Below are 14,376 nucleotides of genomic sequence, written 5' to 3' on the forward strand. Positions count from 1 at the left end.
TAGATTATATGATCGGAAAGCCACCATCCAGAGTTGAACTCGAGCCTCTGCTCAATTCAAATGCTGAGAAAAGTGCTGCAAATCAGCAAACTGAAGCCCTATTGGCAATTCGTTCAGAATTTTCTGATCTTTTCATCATTCTTCTGATAAGCAATAATGTTCCAAAATATTAACTCTGAGATAAGCGTCATAGTGATCAGAATTGATCACCAAATTTTGAGCATCGTGGTGTCTTGAGCCATGCAGAAAAAACAGATAAAAATAATCCATATGCCTTCAATCTCCAAGAACAAAAAAGATAAGATTGCATGAATCATGATCTAACCAGTTTTTTTTTTTCATTTTTCCAATAAAAAGACGTAAGCATTGATCTAGTTGAGTTAGAATTTATGCATGAATTAAATCCAAAAGAACTCTGTAGTATTTGCCATCCACATCTTTTCAGCATGAAAGTCCAGGTAGTCTTATAAGAGAGTGCACCAAAGAATTTTTATCTCACATCTGTAAGTAATTAACCAAACACAGCAGTTATTTACAAAAATTATACGCATATTGACCATCCATCTGGAAACCATGCTTACATTTTTTAGAACTTCCTAGATTTTCTTAGCAACCAAAGTAGAGCCAGCAAACCCTGCTGCCTTTATATGAAGGTCGTCAAGTTGAACTAATGATGTTTCCATTTATAACCATCACAGTCGCACCTTCAAACTTCACCGTTCCAAGTTCCAACACCGCATATTTTCCTTCGAAGACAATTTTTGGCCCGGGACTGAATGAGCCCATTCGCGCGCGCGCGAAAGAGGAGAGGGAATGCCCCCTTCGCCTCCCTACACTCCCCTCCTCCCCCTCCAATCTTTCGACGTCGCCAAACTCGCCAACCGCTTCGCCGCCCACCTCCAGCTCCTCTCTGCCGTCCTCCCCAAAACCTCCGCCTCCCCCCCTGCCACCACAAGCCCCACCCCCCTCCTCCGCCGCCTCCGCGCCCTCCACGCCCACGTCCTTGCGTCCGGCTTCAAGCCCCGCGCCCACATCCTCAACCGCCTCATCGACCTCTACGCCAAGTCCGGCGACCTTCCGTCCGCCCGCTGCCTCTTCGATGCCGCCTCCCCTGCCCCCGCCGACGCCGTCGCCGCTACCTCCCTCGTCAACGCCTATGCCGCTTCCGGCCACCTCCCCCTCGCCCGCCGCCTCTTCGACCGCACTCCTCTCCCCGCCCGCGACACTGTCTTCTACAACGCCATGATCTCCAGCTACGCCCGCGCTGGCGACGGCCTGCCGGCTCTCGTCGTCTTCCGTGAGATGCTCCAGGATGGCTTCCGGCCGGACAACTACACCTTCACAGGAGTTCTCAGCGCCGCGGCCGCCATCATTGGTCTGGAACCCGCCCATTGCGGGCAGCTCCATTGCTCCGTGGTGAAGTCCGGCACGGAGCACGCCATCTCTGTTTCGAATGCCCTCATATCCCTGTACTTCAAGTGTGATTCCCCTGAGACAGCGGTACTTGCTCGGGAGGTGTTTGATAGAATGGTCGAAAGAGATGAGCTCACTTGGACCACAATGGTTGTCGGGTATGTCAGGCGAGGTGATATTGGTGAAGCTCGCCAAGTCTTTGATGACGTGGAAGGAAGGTTTAATGTCATTTGGAACGCAATGATTTCTGGGTATGTGCATTGCGGGCTTTTCTTGGAAGCATTGGAGATGTTTCGAAGGATGTATTCAATTGGCATCCCGCTTGATGAGTTCACTTACACGAGCGTGCTCAGTGCTTGTGAGAGCGCCGGGCTTTTCAATCATGGAAAAGCTGTTCATGCCCACATCATTCGTTCAGGGCCTGATTTCAATCCTGTGTCAGCATTACCTGTCGAGAATGTATTGATCACCCTGTACTCAAACGGCGGAAAGATAGATGTTGCAAAAAGAATTTTTGATGATATTGAAAGAAAAGATGCTGTTTCATGGAATGCCATCTTGACAGGGTATGTAAATTGCGGTCATATTGATGATGCACTTGCAATTTTTAATGCTATGCCTCATAGGCATGAATTGGCATGGCTGGTGATGATATCGGGTTTTGTACACAATGGGCTTGCTGAGGAAGGGCTGAAGTTGTTTAGTCGAATGAGGGCCGAGGGTGCCAAGCCTTGCGACTATATGTATGCAAGCACAATTGCTGCATGTGGTGAGCTCGGAGCATTGAAGCATGGACAGCAGATCCATGCACACCTCATCCAGTTTGGGTATCAATCAAGCAACTCAGCTGGAAATGCTCTTTTGACAATGTATGCAAAATGTGGGGCTGTGGAGGAAGCACATATCGTGTTCCTTGTGATGCCCAATGTGGACTCTATATCTTGGAATGCAATGATTGCAGCCCTTGGGCATCATGGACATGGGAGAGAGGCAATTGAGCTCTTTGAACAGATGATTGGGGAAGGTATATTTCCAGATCGCATCACTTTCCTTACGATCCTATCGGCCTGCAACCATGCAGGCTTGGTAGATGAAGGCTTTCGGTACTTTGAATCCATGAAAAATGATTATGGTATTATCCCAGGGGAAGATCATTATGCCCAGTTGATTGATTTACTAGGTAGAGCTGGACGTATTGGAGAAGCTTGGGATATGATTAAATCGATGCCTTCTGAGCCTGGTCCATCCATTTGGGAGGCTATTCTATCAGGCTGCAGAATTCATGGGGACATGGATCTTGGAATCCATGCAGCAGAGCAGCTATTTAAGATGATACCTCGACATGATGGAACATATGTCCTTTTATCCAACATCTATGCTGCCATCGGGCGATGGGGAGATGTTGCAAGGGTTAGGAAATTGATGAAAGATCGTGGGGTTAAGAAGGAGCCCGGATGCAGCTGGATTGAAGTTGCAAATAAGGTTCATGTGTTCCTTGTCAATGATGCAAGACACCCTGAGGTGCAGGAAGTGTACAAATTCCTTGAGATACTTGGAGTTAAGATGAGGAAGCTGGGATATGTCCCTGATACCAAGTTTGTTCTGCATGATGTTGAGTCTGAGAAAAAGGAATACGCATTATCTACTCACAGCGAGAAGTTGGCTGTCGGATATGGACTTCTAAAATTGCCTGCTGGGGCTACAGTTATAGTTCTTAAGAACTTGAGAATTTGTGGGGATTGCCACACTGCAATCATGCTCATGTCAAAGGCGGTTGATAGAGAGATTATTGTCAGAGACGTTAAGCGGTTCCACCATTTTAAGAATGGAGAGTGTTCATGCAGGAATTATTGGTAAAAAAACCAGTTTCATTTATACGAGTGGCATGCGCTCAAGATGGTGAGCTTCATATATAACACTCATACTGATGCCATCTCTCAAGCTGTTGGAATAATTTTTGAACACATTCCGACTGCGAAGAAGCTCCCAACTGAGGGTCAGCTTAATTTTAAACTTACAGGTTGGCCTTCTACAGATCTGTCAATCCCTTTGTTGTTGCATCAGTAAATAAGACTTTAGGATATGACAATTGATTAAATAATAATTTATCAGACACCTGAAACTTTTAAGAAAAAAGAAATATTGTGAGAAATGTTTTTTTAAAAGGCGATGGCTCTTTCGAGGGAAACTGAATTGTGAAACTTCAAGATTTTAAATATCAGGAGGATGGGGTGACATTGCACAGTCCCAAGCGTCAAAATGGGCACCATTCCATGTGTTAGAGCTGAATTGGGAAACAGATTGGGGAACGGACTAGATTTCCACCATCCTTAGTGTCAGAATGCGGGACATCCTATTCTGGATGGCTCTGTCCCATGGTAATTAAAACACTGCACAAGATAAATGTCTGTTCTTTACAGACTTGGCTGGAAGCCCTGAAGCAGATACACATGAAAGCTGTAACACTGGTGACAGTGAGATTGGTGATGTGCTGCTTCTGAATGGTCTGCACTCAGATTTCTCATATTCAATCACTCCTCACAGGAGAATACCTGAACAGCAAGAAAGTTGATAACTGCCTTCTTTTCTATATAATCTGCCTCGATGTGCATTGAGATGGTTCTGCCTATTTATGCAATAGGGCTGGTTAATTATTGGCATGCAGTCCATGTGAACAAACCAACTTGGTGCTGCTAAGTTAATATTCTTTGCTTCATTGGGGTCACAAATAGTTCCAATAGGTTATGCTATTGCTTGTGAGAGTGGCGGTCCCAGGGGGTATGACCAAAAAGTGCTAAATGGAGAGTGAAAATATTAGAAGATGGTTGCTGACTTGGCCTTGTCTAACTGCATAGCGAGCATTCAACTTGATGCTTGGATTTTATGAGGTCTGAAGCACTAATAGTACTGTTATTGTAAAGATCTGTGTCTTTGAACTCAAATTTCTCAGATTTTGATGACCAAACATGCTGCCTATCTCAATTGTATGGTACCTATTTGGAGCTGGGAAATTTCAATGTGTTCAGTATATATATATATATATATATAACAATATTATGTGAAGGAATATTGAAGTGTTGTCAACTCTGCTTCTCAAATAAGTTTTATTGTACCATCTGGAAAAAACATCTCTTCATATTAAATTATGTTATTAATGTATGGTATTATTATATTCTTACAATTAAAGTCTAACACCTCTTCATATTAAATTATATTATTAATATATGATATTATTATATTTTTATAATTAAAGTCTATTTATATAGATAGTTGAGAATATGAAGTGACTCTAAGAATTTGAATGAATATTATTTTATTATTTATATATAATTTTATTTTTCAATCTAATCATATCTAAAAAAAAATTATATTCGTATATCCGGCCCCTCGCAACGCGCAGATCTTCGACTAGTTTAGCATGTCTAATGTTAAGCATCATTGAAAGAGTAAGGGCTGAAGCTAAAGGATGGGAAATGGAAAATGAAGTGTATGTGCCCTCATAAAAGAAAAGAAAAGAAAAGAAAGAATATGTGCAAAATCACTAGGTGGTCTACAGATTTGAGGGCTGGAAATCTTAAAAATTGAATTTACATCAAGCAGAGTTGATTCATAGCTTCTTGCTTAATCTAGAGATGCAAGCGTTCTACAGGGAGATTTCTAATTTCTACCTATGGATCCTGGAATCGTGGGCAGCTGCAGTGTTATTGGTCCTTCTTGCTGCTGCTGATGCTGCTTGCTCCTGTCTCTCTTGAGCCAAGGGGTGTTCCAGAGAGGTGTTCTAGCTGTTAAGTGCATGAATTTTTTTTTTTTTTTTCTTGGTATAAGTTAAGTGCATGAATTGATGCGCTTGGCTGATGAAAGCTGAATTTAGGGGTGGAAAGGCTGCAAGAATAACCAAATGCTTGGGTAATGATTGCATATCCATTAATGTGGATAAATGCAGCCGGGAAGGCAGAAAGAATTTGGCTGATCTGGAATAGAAATTTGTATCAAATGAAAAAGATACAGAGATTTGCTCAGGGTTTATCTTCTAGCTGGTGGGACAAAAGAAATAGAGAAATTTCTTGCTTCTGCTTATGTTTCAAAGGCAAAGGCAGAAGTAACTGGGGCGGCTAATATGAAGGCATCCAGAACTCACAATTGGTAACCAGGGCCTTCAAGACTGAGATTCTTGAGTAAAAAATTTGCGGAAAACAGTTATCTGAGAGGTTTCTGCATGACTTTTGTAATGAAATCGTCATTTTTGTTTTGGAGGACCTTAAAGCCACTGGCCACTTGTGATCATGGAACAACCAGTCTCAAGGTTAACTGTAGGAATTTTAAGCTCATCTGATAGTTACTCATGACAACTACATATTTACAAATGGATGATGTTTGGCTGGTGATGGTGGTTTGTCTTTCTGATCTATTTAAGATATTATTTTACATGCATAAAAATTACAAATCACCAATCAAATTATCTTATTTGTCTGATTTCTTTTTTCCTAATTTAAGCCCTCTGATTTTACTTTTCCAAACTTCAGGTGAGTTCTTTTGATTCTTCTGAATTTTGGATCTTTTTGCCTCGCTTAATCACTCATGAAAACTAAGCATGCATGCATATGCACCATTACAACTTTGGATGATAAACAGGATCTTTTGCACTAATGCGCAGCAATACTCCTGATATATCTTTTGAAATTCTCTAAGCACATCATGTGTTTTATACGAAGGAGAGTAACCTTTCATTGACAGTGCTGCCAAAGACACCAATATCTTGCCAACAGATTACAACATCTCTAATCATCAAGGTCCTGAAGCATGTCCACAAGATAGGAAAGCAAAGGACCTCCAAACAGAGGGAGACAAACGACCTCATAAATTCATTGGTAGTACATAACCAACTATATTATTCTTAAATGCCAAGAACAGGACTAGCTGTCTTAAGAGCGCAACAAGTAATTTTACATGCACATCTCATGAAAAATATGAAAGAAAAGTTCATAATAGTCGTGTGCCTGCAAGTATAGAAGCACATAAATCAAAAAACTACAAACTGGTTTTGTCTTTGTTTTTCCTATTATTTGATTGGTAAAAGCCCACAAACTTTTGGCAGATCCAATGTATTCCTTCACCTGACAAACACAATCTCATACAGAGGATGGTTGTAAACTTGTAATCATTGGATTAAAGATTTTTATCATTCATATCAGTTGATAAATTGTCACGCCCCGAACCCAACACCCGGGTCGGATACGTGATGGCCGCACACTTCTTAGAGCAAGCCCTAAAGAATATGCAAGGCCAAAAATAAATATTACAACCTTAACATCCATAACAATTAATTTCAACAATAATTCATAAAATTTTGTATAATTACAATTAACATTCCTTCAATCCTCGGATCAAGTATCAACGGTACTCTATCTATGCATCCGCTCACTCACAAATCCATACCATAGCCAACCATGGACATCTTGTAACTCTGAGAAGAAAAGAAAGATGAAGGGGTGTGAGCTTTACAGCCCAGTAAGAATTCCCATATCACACTGATATAGTAATATAGTCTGAAAATAAGGATAAGCAATAAAATATAAAATCTCATGTTCAATGTCCAAAATAATGCAAACATTCATAAATTTTCTGTCTTGTCAAAATAGATGCATCATCATATGTTAACAGGTAAAATACTTTTGTTCAACAATTATTTCATATCTTATCTTTCATTTCTCCTTTCATAATCACATGATTTTTAACAGTTTCCTTCTGGCTCTGGACTATCCAAGTCTATACCTCAGTCATCATCCGGATCGAATCCATTTAAAAAGTCTTTCAAGACTGTCCCAGGATGAGCTCCTGGCCGGCTGTCCCACGTACCAAAGCTCGTGAGAGGCTGTCCCAGGCATAAGCTCCTGGCGGGCTGTCCCAGGCATGAGCTCCTGGCCGGCTGATCCACCTGTAAGCCAGTGAGGGCTGTCCCAGGCATAAGCTCCTGGCGGGCTGTCCCAGGCATAAGCTCCTGGCCGGCTGTTCCACATGACAAGGCTAGTCCATACCATATATCTCTTTCTTTTCATTTAATCATTATGTGTTGATTTCATCAATCAATTCTGTCTTGCATTATGATCAATTCAGATATGTCATATCCATATAATCATGCCATCAATCTCTGATACATATATATTGACATAACATACTCATGCTCAAAATCAAATAACAGTATCTCAGATATAATAAATTCATCGATCTCAAATCCGATAATGCAAAACCAACGATGCAAGACCAATAGTAAAATAGCATATATAATAGTGATCATGTACAGGGATTCTTACCTTTACCGGTGACTGATCCAAACACAGAAATCAATGTTCTTCTTTGATTTATGAATTTCTCTAACAAGATATTCCACTCGATATCATATGCAGACAATCATCTCTTCATAACCCTGATCAATATAAAAATCACATATATGGAGAAAATTACCGATAATCGATCTGATAACACAAATCTAGGATCTCTCTTAGGATTAACCAAAATTAGGATTTACCTAAGTATCTGGATCCTCCACTGATCCATAAGACTTCTAGAGAGAGAAAATCCATGAAGAGAGAGAAAATTTTAGAGAGAGAAAGTAGAGAGAGAAAGTGGAGAGAGAAACTTTCGTATCCTTCCGATGAGGCACTCATGATCGAGATCATCAGAGGTCCTATCAGGGTAACTAAATATGAATCAAGTGTTACAAATTTTGAATAGGATCGAACTGGGATCAGATCTACTACACGAATTTTGGAGCAACCTCAGATCATCTTATTTTCATCTTCAAGTTTATTCTAGGATTCATGATGCAATCAGAGAGAAAGAAAAGATCCTAGAGAGACAAAATTCGTAAAGAGAGAGAAAAGTCTAGAGAGAGAATCTAGAGAGAGAAAATATAGAGAGAGAAGGTAGAGAGAGGAGAGAGAAAAGAGAGAGAAAGAAGAGAGAAAGGAGAGAGAGGAAAATTCTCTCCTTCTTCTTCTTTTTTATTTTATTTTATTTTATTTTTATTTTTATTTTCTCTTTCTCTTTTTCCTTTTTTTTTTTTTCTTTTCTTTTTCTTTTTCCTTTTTCTTTTCTTTTTCTTTTTCCTTTTTCTTTTCTTTTTCTTTTCTTCTTCTTTCTTTCTTCTTTTCTTCCTTCTTCTTCTTTCCTTTTCCCGCGGCCTCCCTTGGCTGAAACAGGGGAGGACCGTGAGGTCCCCCCCTCGGTGGCTCGGGCTCCGGTGGCTTGGCCGGAGATCCGACAACGGCCGACGATGGGGTTCGGCCGGCGGCAAAGAGGAGGACGGCGGCAAAAACAAAGAAAAAAAATCAGAAAACAGGGGATCCGTCCCCTTTCTTCGTGATTTCCGGCCATTGGCCGATCGCCGGCGGTCGAAATTTTCAGAGAAGGAAGAGAGGGAGATGGGGGTTCGGTCTCGGGAATGGGACGCCGCAACCGGCGGCGCCGGTGGCCGGAAAAGAGAGGGAAGAGTTCGGCCGAAACAGAGCAAAAACAGGGTCATTTTATTCATGAATTTTCCGGCGATCCTGACGGCCGGCGAGGGTGCACGAAGCCGTGGAAAAGATGGGAAGGAAGAGAGGAAAGAGGAGAAGGGCTTACCTCCGACTCCGGTGAGGTCTCCGGCGAGTATTTGAGATGAACACGATGAGGACATCCGCGGCTTCAACGGAAAAATTCGAGAAAAATAAAAGAAAAATCCGGTGCTCGTCGTGACCAACCTTAGAGGGAAGGAGAGGGGGTTTTATAGGATGTAGGGGAGGTCGAATCCGCCTCGGATTCAACCTCTCCACCGGTGATTTGGGTGGAAGAAGACTCCCAGCGGGAGTCTTCTTCATCATTTTTTTTTTTTTTTTTTTTTTGTAATGTTTTGGGCTTTTTGGGCTGATTTGGGCCGGGGTGTTACATTCTCCCCCCCTTCAAATAATTTCGTCCTCGAAATTAAGTTATGTTGTTTGAGATATATTCTAAAGTATACATTCTTCATGTCATTCTCAAGCTTACAATAATGTCTTTTATTTCTCATGATTTTATTATAACAAAAATTATTTGAAATCTCAAACTCATCCTTTCTTATTGATTTCTCAACTTTTTGAAGAACTGTAGCATTTTGGACTTGTATTAATATACCACCGTTATTTGTCTAATATATTTCACTCAAAATTCATAATTATCTCAGACTACCCCTGATAAATAAAGATCAAACATCGAGCACTCTTTACAATCATCGATTTCTTTCTTCACTTGATTTTCCAACAAATTTTATATATAGACTCTCATCTTAAGAAAAATCTCAATCTTCTATATCAGTTCAAGTAACAATATTAGATTTTAAAAAAAAAAAAAATATAAGATCTATGTCAGGACATTCTAAGTTTGAACTAATATCAGAACTATCAAGCTATTAATAAACTTGAGATATCTAAACTTTCTTAGCATTATCTATAATGAAGCAACCTACTAACAAAAATTATCCGACTATGATCAGATAAAAAAATTATTCTTTATTAACAACTAATGCATTCCATAATATCTTCGGAATCAAAGAATTAATATTTCTAATCAATTTAACCCACCATGTTTTTGCTACGCACTCTGATTTTAATTTATCAAATTATATAATTATATCAAAGATAAAAATATCCTTATATGTTAGATCAATCCAGAATAGATCCAACCTTCAAATTTCAGATAAAGCTTAGGGCAAAATTTTAAGTTTCTTCATCTTTACTACCTTTGGGCATAGCATATAAAAATTAAATCTTGATCTACTTTCTATATTTGAAATTATTGTATAAGTTTCATCACTCTTCAAGAATCCAACATATCTAGAATCAATTGGAGTTAACCTTAGATTTACCTTACAATCATTTAGATATATATATATATTTTTTTCAAACCAATCTTTCTTTGTAAAAGAATTAACTCTAATTTGAACAAACTAGAAGAACTCAAGCTAACATCCTTGTAAGTAAAATCAACTTGATTATTTCTTATAGAGCTCTCTTCATTACAACCCTTAATATTAATTGATAAATCCATAAAAATCTTATCCCTTGTATAAGTCATTCAAAATTTAACACTAGCAAGATATCTTAGTTCAATTTAAAAAAAAATCCAAACTTTGACTTGAATAATTAATACACTTTACCATCTTCAACAATCACAAGAAAAATAAAAAAAAAATTCTAATCCAAAGATAGTAATATGAATTTATTAAAGGTTTCATCATAACCTGTATATCATACTCTGACACAATAAATTTTCTTCTTTAATTTAACAATAATATCAAAATACTTTTGAACCACTTAGAAGAGTAAGCTTTTGACTTGAAATTCAATGCAACTTGAAAGATCACGGAATCATATTCAGAATATGATATTTTGAGTAACCAAAAATTTTACCAAGATGTGTATCTCATATTCTCATAATAAAATTCAAGTATATTTTTCATTTAAAATTGAGTTTCATATATGATCCTCTTATAGATTCAATGTTCAAAAAATATTTCTCTCTCATATGATGAAATTTCTTCTTAGACCATACCCTAATTAACTTTCTTTTGATAAATCTAAAATTCATAATGCATCAGATAATTATCATCGAAATTAGAAAAAGTATCATGATCTTCAATCATATAAGTTTAACATTCCAAAATCATCGAGTATACTCAACATAACATATCAATACCTCCCGCTTCCTTCCATGGTCAACTCTTCTTATATTCAGACCACCCTACTAATTGAAATCCAAGATATAACTCGTCAATTCTATTATAGATATCATATGCCACTTATGCATAAATTTTATCTTAATATCTATTGATTCAAAATCTAATTACCGGATCGTTTGTTTTATGTCTATCATGTTCCTTATGATCATAACCTAAGTTTAAATATCACTAGAATTACAATTTTGAATAATTATAACCTTAAACTCAAATACCACTTAAATCATATTTTCTAGTGATCATAACCTAAACTCTAATATCATTCTATCATACCTTTAATGATCCAAATCTTAAACTCTGATATTATCAATCATACTTTAGTGATTATAATCCCAAAGTTTTGATATCACTTATATGACAATCCCTAGTGACCTTAAACTTGGCTCTAGTACTATTCTGTCATATCCTAATCACTTATATCATAATCCCTAATGATCCTAACCTATGCTCTGATACCATTCTGTCACGCCCCGAACCCAACACCCGGGTCGGATACGTGATGGCCGCACACTCCTTAGAGCAAGCCCTAAAGAATATGCAAGGCCAAAAATAAATATTACAACCTTAACATCCATAACAATTAATTTCAACAATAATTCATAAAATTTTGTATAATTACAATTAACATTCCTTCAATCCTCGGATCAAGTATCAACGGTACTCTATCTATGCATCCGCTCACTCACAAATCCATACCATAGCCAACCATGGACATCTTGTAACTCTGAGAAGAAAAGAAAGATGAAGGGGTGTGAGCTTTACAGCCCAGTAAGAATTCCCATATCACACTGATATAGTAATATAGTCTGAAAATAAGGATAAGCAATAAAATATAAAATCTCATGTTCAATGTCCAAAATAATGCAAACATTCATAAATTTTCTGTCTTGTCAAAATAGATGCATCATCATATGTTAACAGGTAAAATACTTTTGTTCAACAATTATTTCATATCTTATCTTTCATTTCTCCTTTCATAATCACATGATTTTTAACAGTTTCCTTCTGGCTCTGGACTATCCAAGTCTATACCTCAGTCATCATCCGGATCGAATCCATTTAAAAAGTCTTTCAAGACTGTCCCAGGATGAGCTCCTGGCCGGCTGTCCCACGTACCAAAGCTCGTGAGAGGCTGTCCCAGGCATAAGCTCCTGGCGGGCTGTCCCAGGCATGAGCTCCTGGCCGGCTGATCCACCTGTAAGCCAGTGAGGGCTGTCCCAGGCATAAGCTCCTGGCGGGCTGTCCCAGGCATAAGCTCCTGGCCGGCTGTTCCACATGACAAGGCTAGTCCATACCATATATCTCTTTCTTTTCATTTAATCATTATGTGTTGATTTCATCAATCAATTCTGTCTTGCATTATGATCAATTCAGATATGTCATATCCATATAATCATGCCATCAATCTCTGATACATATATATTGACATAACATACTCATGCTCAAAATCAAATAACAGTATCTCAGATATAATAAATTCATCGATCTCAAATCCGATAATGCAAAACCAACGATGCAAGACCAATAGTAAAATAGCATATATAATAGTGATCATGTACAGGGATTCTTACCTTTACCGGTGACTGATCCAAACACAGAAATCAATGTTCTTCTTTGATTTATGAATTTCTCTAACAAGATATTCCACTCGATATCATATGCAGACAATCATCTCTTCATAACCCTGATCAATATAAAAATCACATATATGGAGAAAATTACCGATAATCGATCTGATAACACAAATCTAGGATCTCTCTTAGGATTAACCAAAATTAGGATTTACCTAAGTATCTGGATCCTCCACTGATCCATAAGACTTCTAGAGAGAGAAAATCCATGAAGAGAGAGAAAATTTTAGAGAGAGAAAGTAGAGAGAGAAAGTGGAGAGAGAAACTTTCGTATCCTTCCGATGAGGCACTCATGATCGAGATCATCAGAGGTCCTATCAGGGTAACTAAATATGAATCAAGTGTTACAAATTTTGAATAGGATCGAACTGGGATCAGATCTACTACACGAATTTTGGAGCAACCTCAGATCATCTTATTTTCATCTTCAAGTTTATTCTAGGATTCATGATGCAATCAGAGAGAAAGAAAAGATCCTAGAGAGACAAAATTCGTAAAGAGAGAGAAAAGTCTAGAGAGAGAATCTAGAGAGAGAAAATATAGAGAGAGAAGGTAGAGAGAGGAGAGAGAAAAGAGAGAGAAAGAAGAGAGAAAGGAGAGAGAGGAAAATTCTCTCCTTCTTCTTCTTTTTTTATTTTATTTTATTTTATTTTTATTTTTATTTTCTCTTTCTCTTTTTCCTTTTTTTTTTTTTCTTTTCTTTTTCTTTTTCCTTTTTCTTTTCTTTTTCTTTTTCCTTTTTCTTTTCTTTTTCTTTTCTTCTTCTTCTTTCTTTCTTCTTTTCTTCCTTCTTCTTCTTTCCTTTTCCCGCGGCCTCCCTTGGCTGAAACAGGGGAGGACCGTGAGGTCCCCCCCTCGGTGGCTCGGGCTCCGGTGGCTTGGCCGGAGATCCGACAACGGCCGACGATGGGGTTCGGCCGGCGGCAAAGAGGAGGACGGCGGCAAAAACAAAGAAAAAAAAATCAGAAAACAGGGGATCCGTCCCCTTTCTTCGTGATTTCCGGCCATTGGCCGATCGCCGGCGGTCGAAATTTTCAGAGAAGAGAGGGAGATGGGGGTTCGGTCTCGGGAATGGGACGCCGCAACCGGCGGCGCCGGTGGCCGGAAAAGAGAGGGAAGAGTTCGGCCGAAACAGAGCAAAAACAGGGTCATTTTATTCATGAATTTTCCGGCGATCCTGACGGCCGGCGAGGGTGCACGAAGCCGTGGAAAAGATGGGAAGGAAGAGAGGAAAGAGGAGAAGGGCTTACCTCCGACTCCGGTGAGGTCTCCGGCGAGTATTTGAGATGAACACGATGAGGACATCCGCGGCTTCAACGGAAAAATTCGAGAAAAATAAAAGAAAAATCCGGTGCTCGTCGTGACCAACCTTAGAGGGAAGGAGAGGGGGGTTTTATAGGATGTAGGGGAGGTCGAATCCGCCTCGGATTCAACCTCTCCACCGGTGATTTGGGTGGAAGAAGACTCCCAGCGGGAGTCTTCTTCATCATTTTTTTTTTTTTTTTTTTTGTAATGTTTTGGGCTTTTTGGGCTGATTTGGGCCGGGGTGTTACATAAATTTTTCCTCCTTTTCTTGCACTCCTG

At 39.1% G+C, this 14,376-nt stretch overlaps 1 protein-coding gene and 1 long non-coding RNA gene across 2 annotated transcripts; one reads left to right on the top strand and one right to left on the bottom strand.

Annotated features, from left to right (window-relative positions):
- Positions 1–667: 667 nt before the first annotated feature.
- LOC105060730 (pentatricopeptide repeat-containing protein At1g25360-like) lies at positions 668–4,528 on the top strand. The gene has a single exon (XM_010944535.4). It carries the CDS (start codon positions 814–816, stop codon positions 3,268–3,270), a length of 2,457 nt encoding a protein of 818 aa, XP_010942837.1. The 5' UTR covers positions 668–813; the 3' UTR covers positions 3,271–4,528.
- A 2,026-nt stretch (positions 4,529–6,554) lies between these two features.
- Positions 6,555–8,449, bottom strand: LOC140853256 (uncharacterized). The gene is made up of 2 exons (XR_012136285.1): positions 7,725–8,449; positions 6,555–6,877 (listed from the first exon to the last, which is right to left on the bottom strand). It is a non-coding gene; the product is annotated as an uncharacterized lncRNA (long non-coding RNA).
- Positions 8,450–14,376: the final 5,927 nt, after the last annotated feature.

Source organism: Elaeis guineensis, chromosome 13 (assembly GCF_000442705.2).
Source record: "Elaeis guineensis isolate ETL-2024a chromosome 13, EG11, whole genome shotgun sequence".
NCBI classification, from domain to species: Eukaryota; Viridiplantae; Streptophyta; class Magnoliopsida; order Arecales; family Arecaceae; genus Elaeis; species Elaeis guineensis.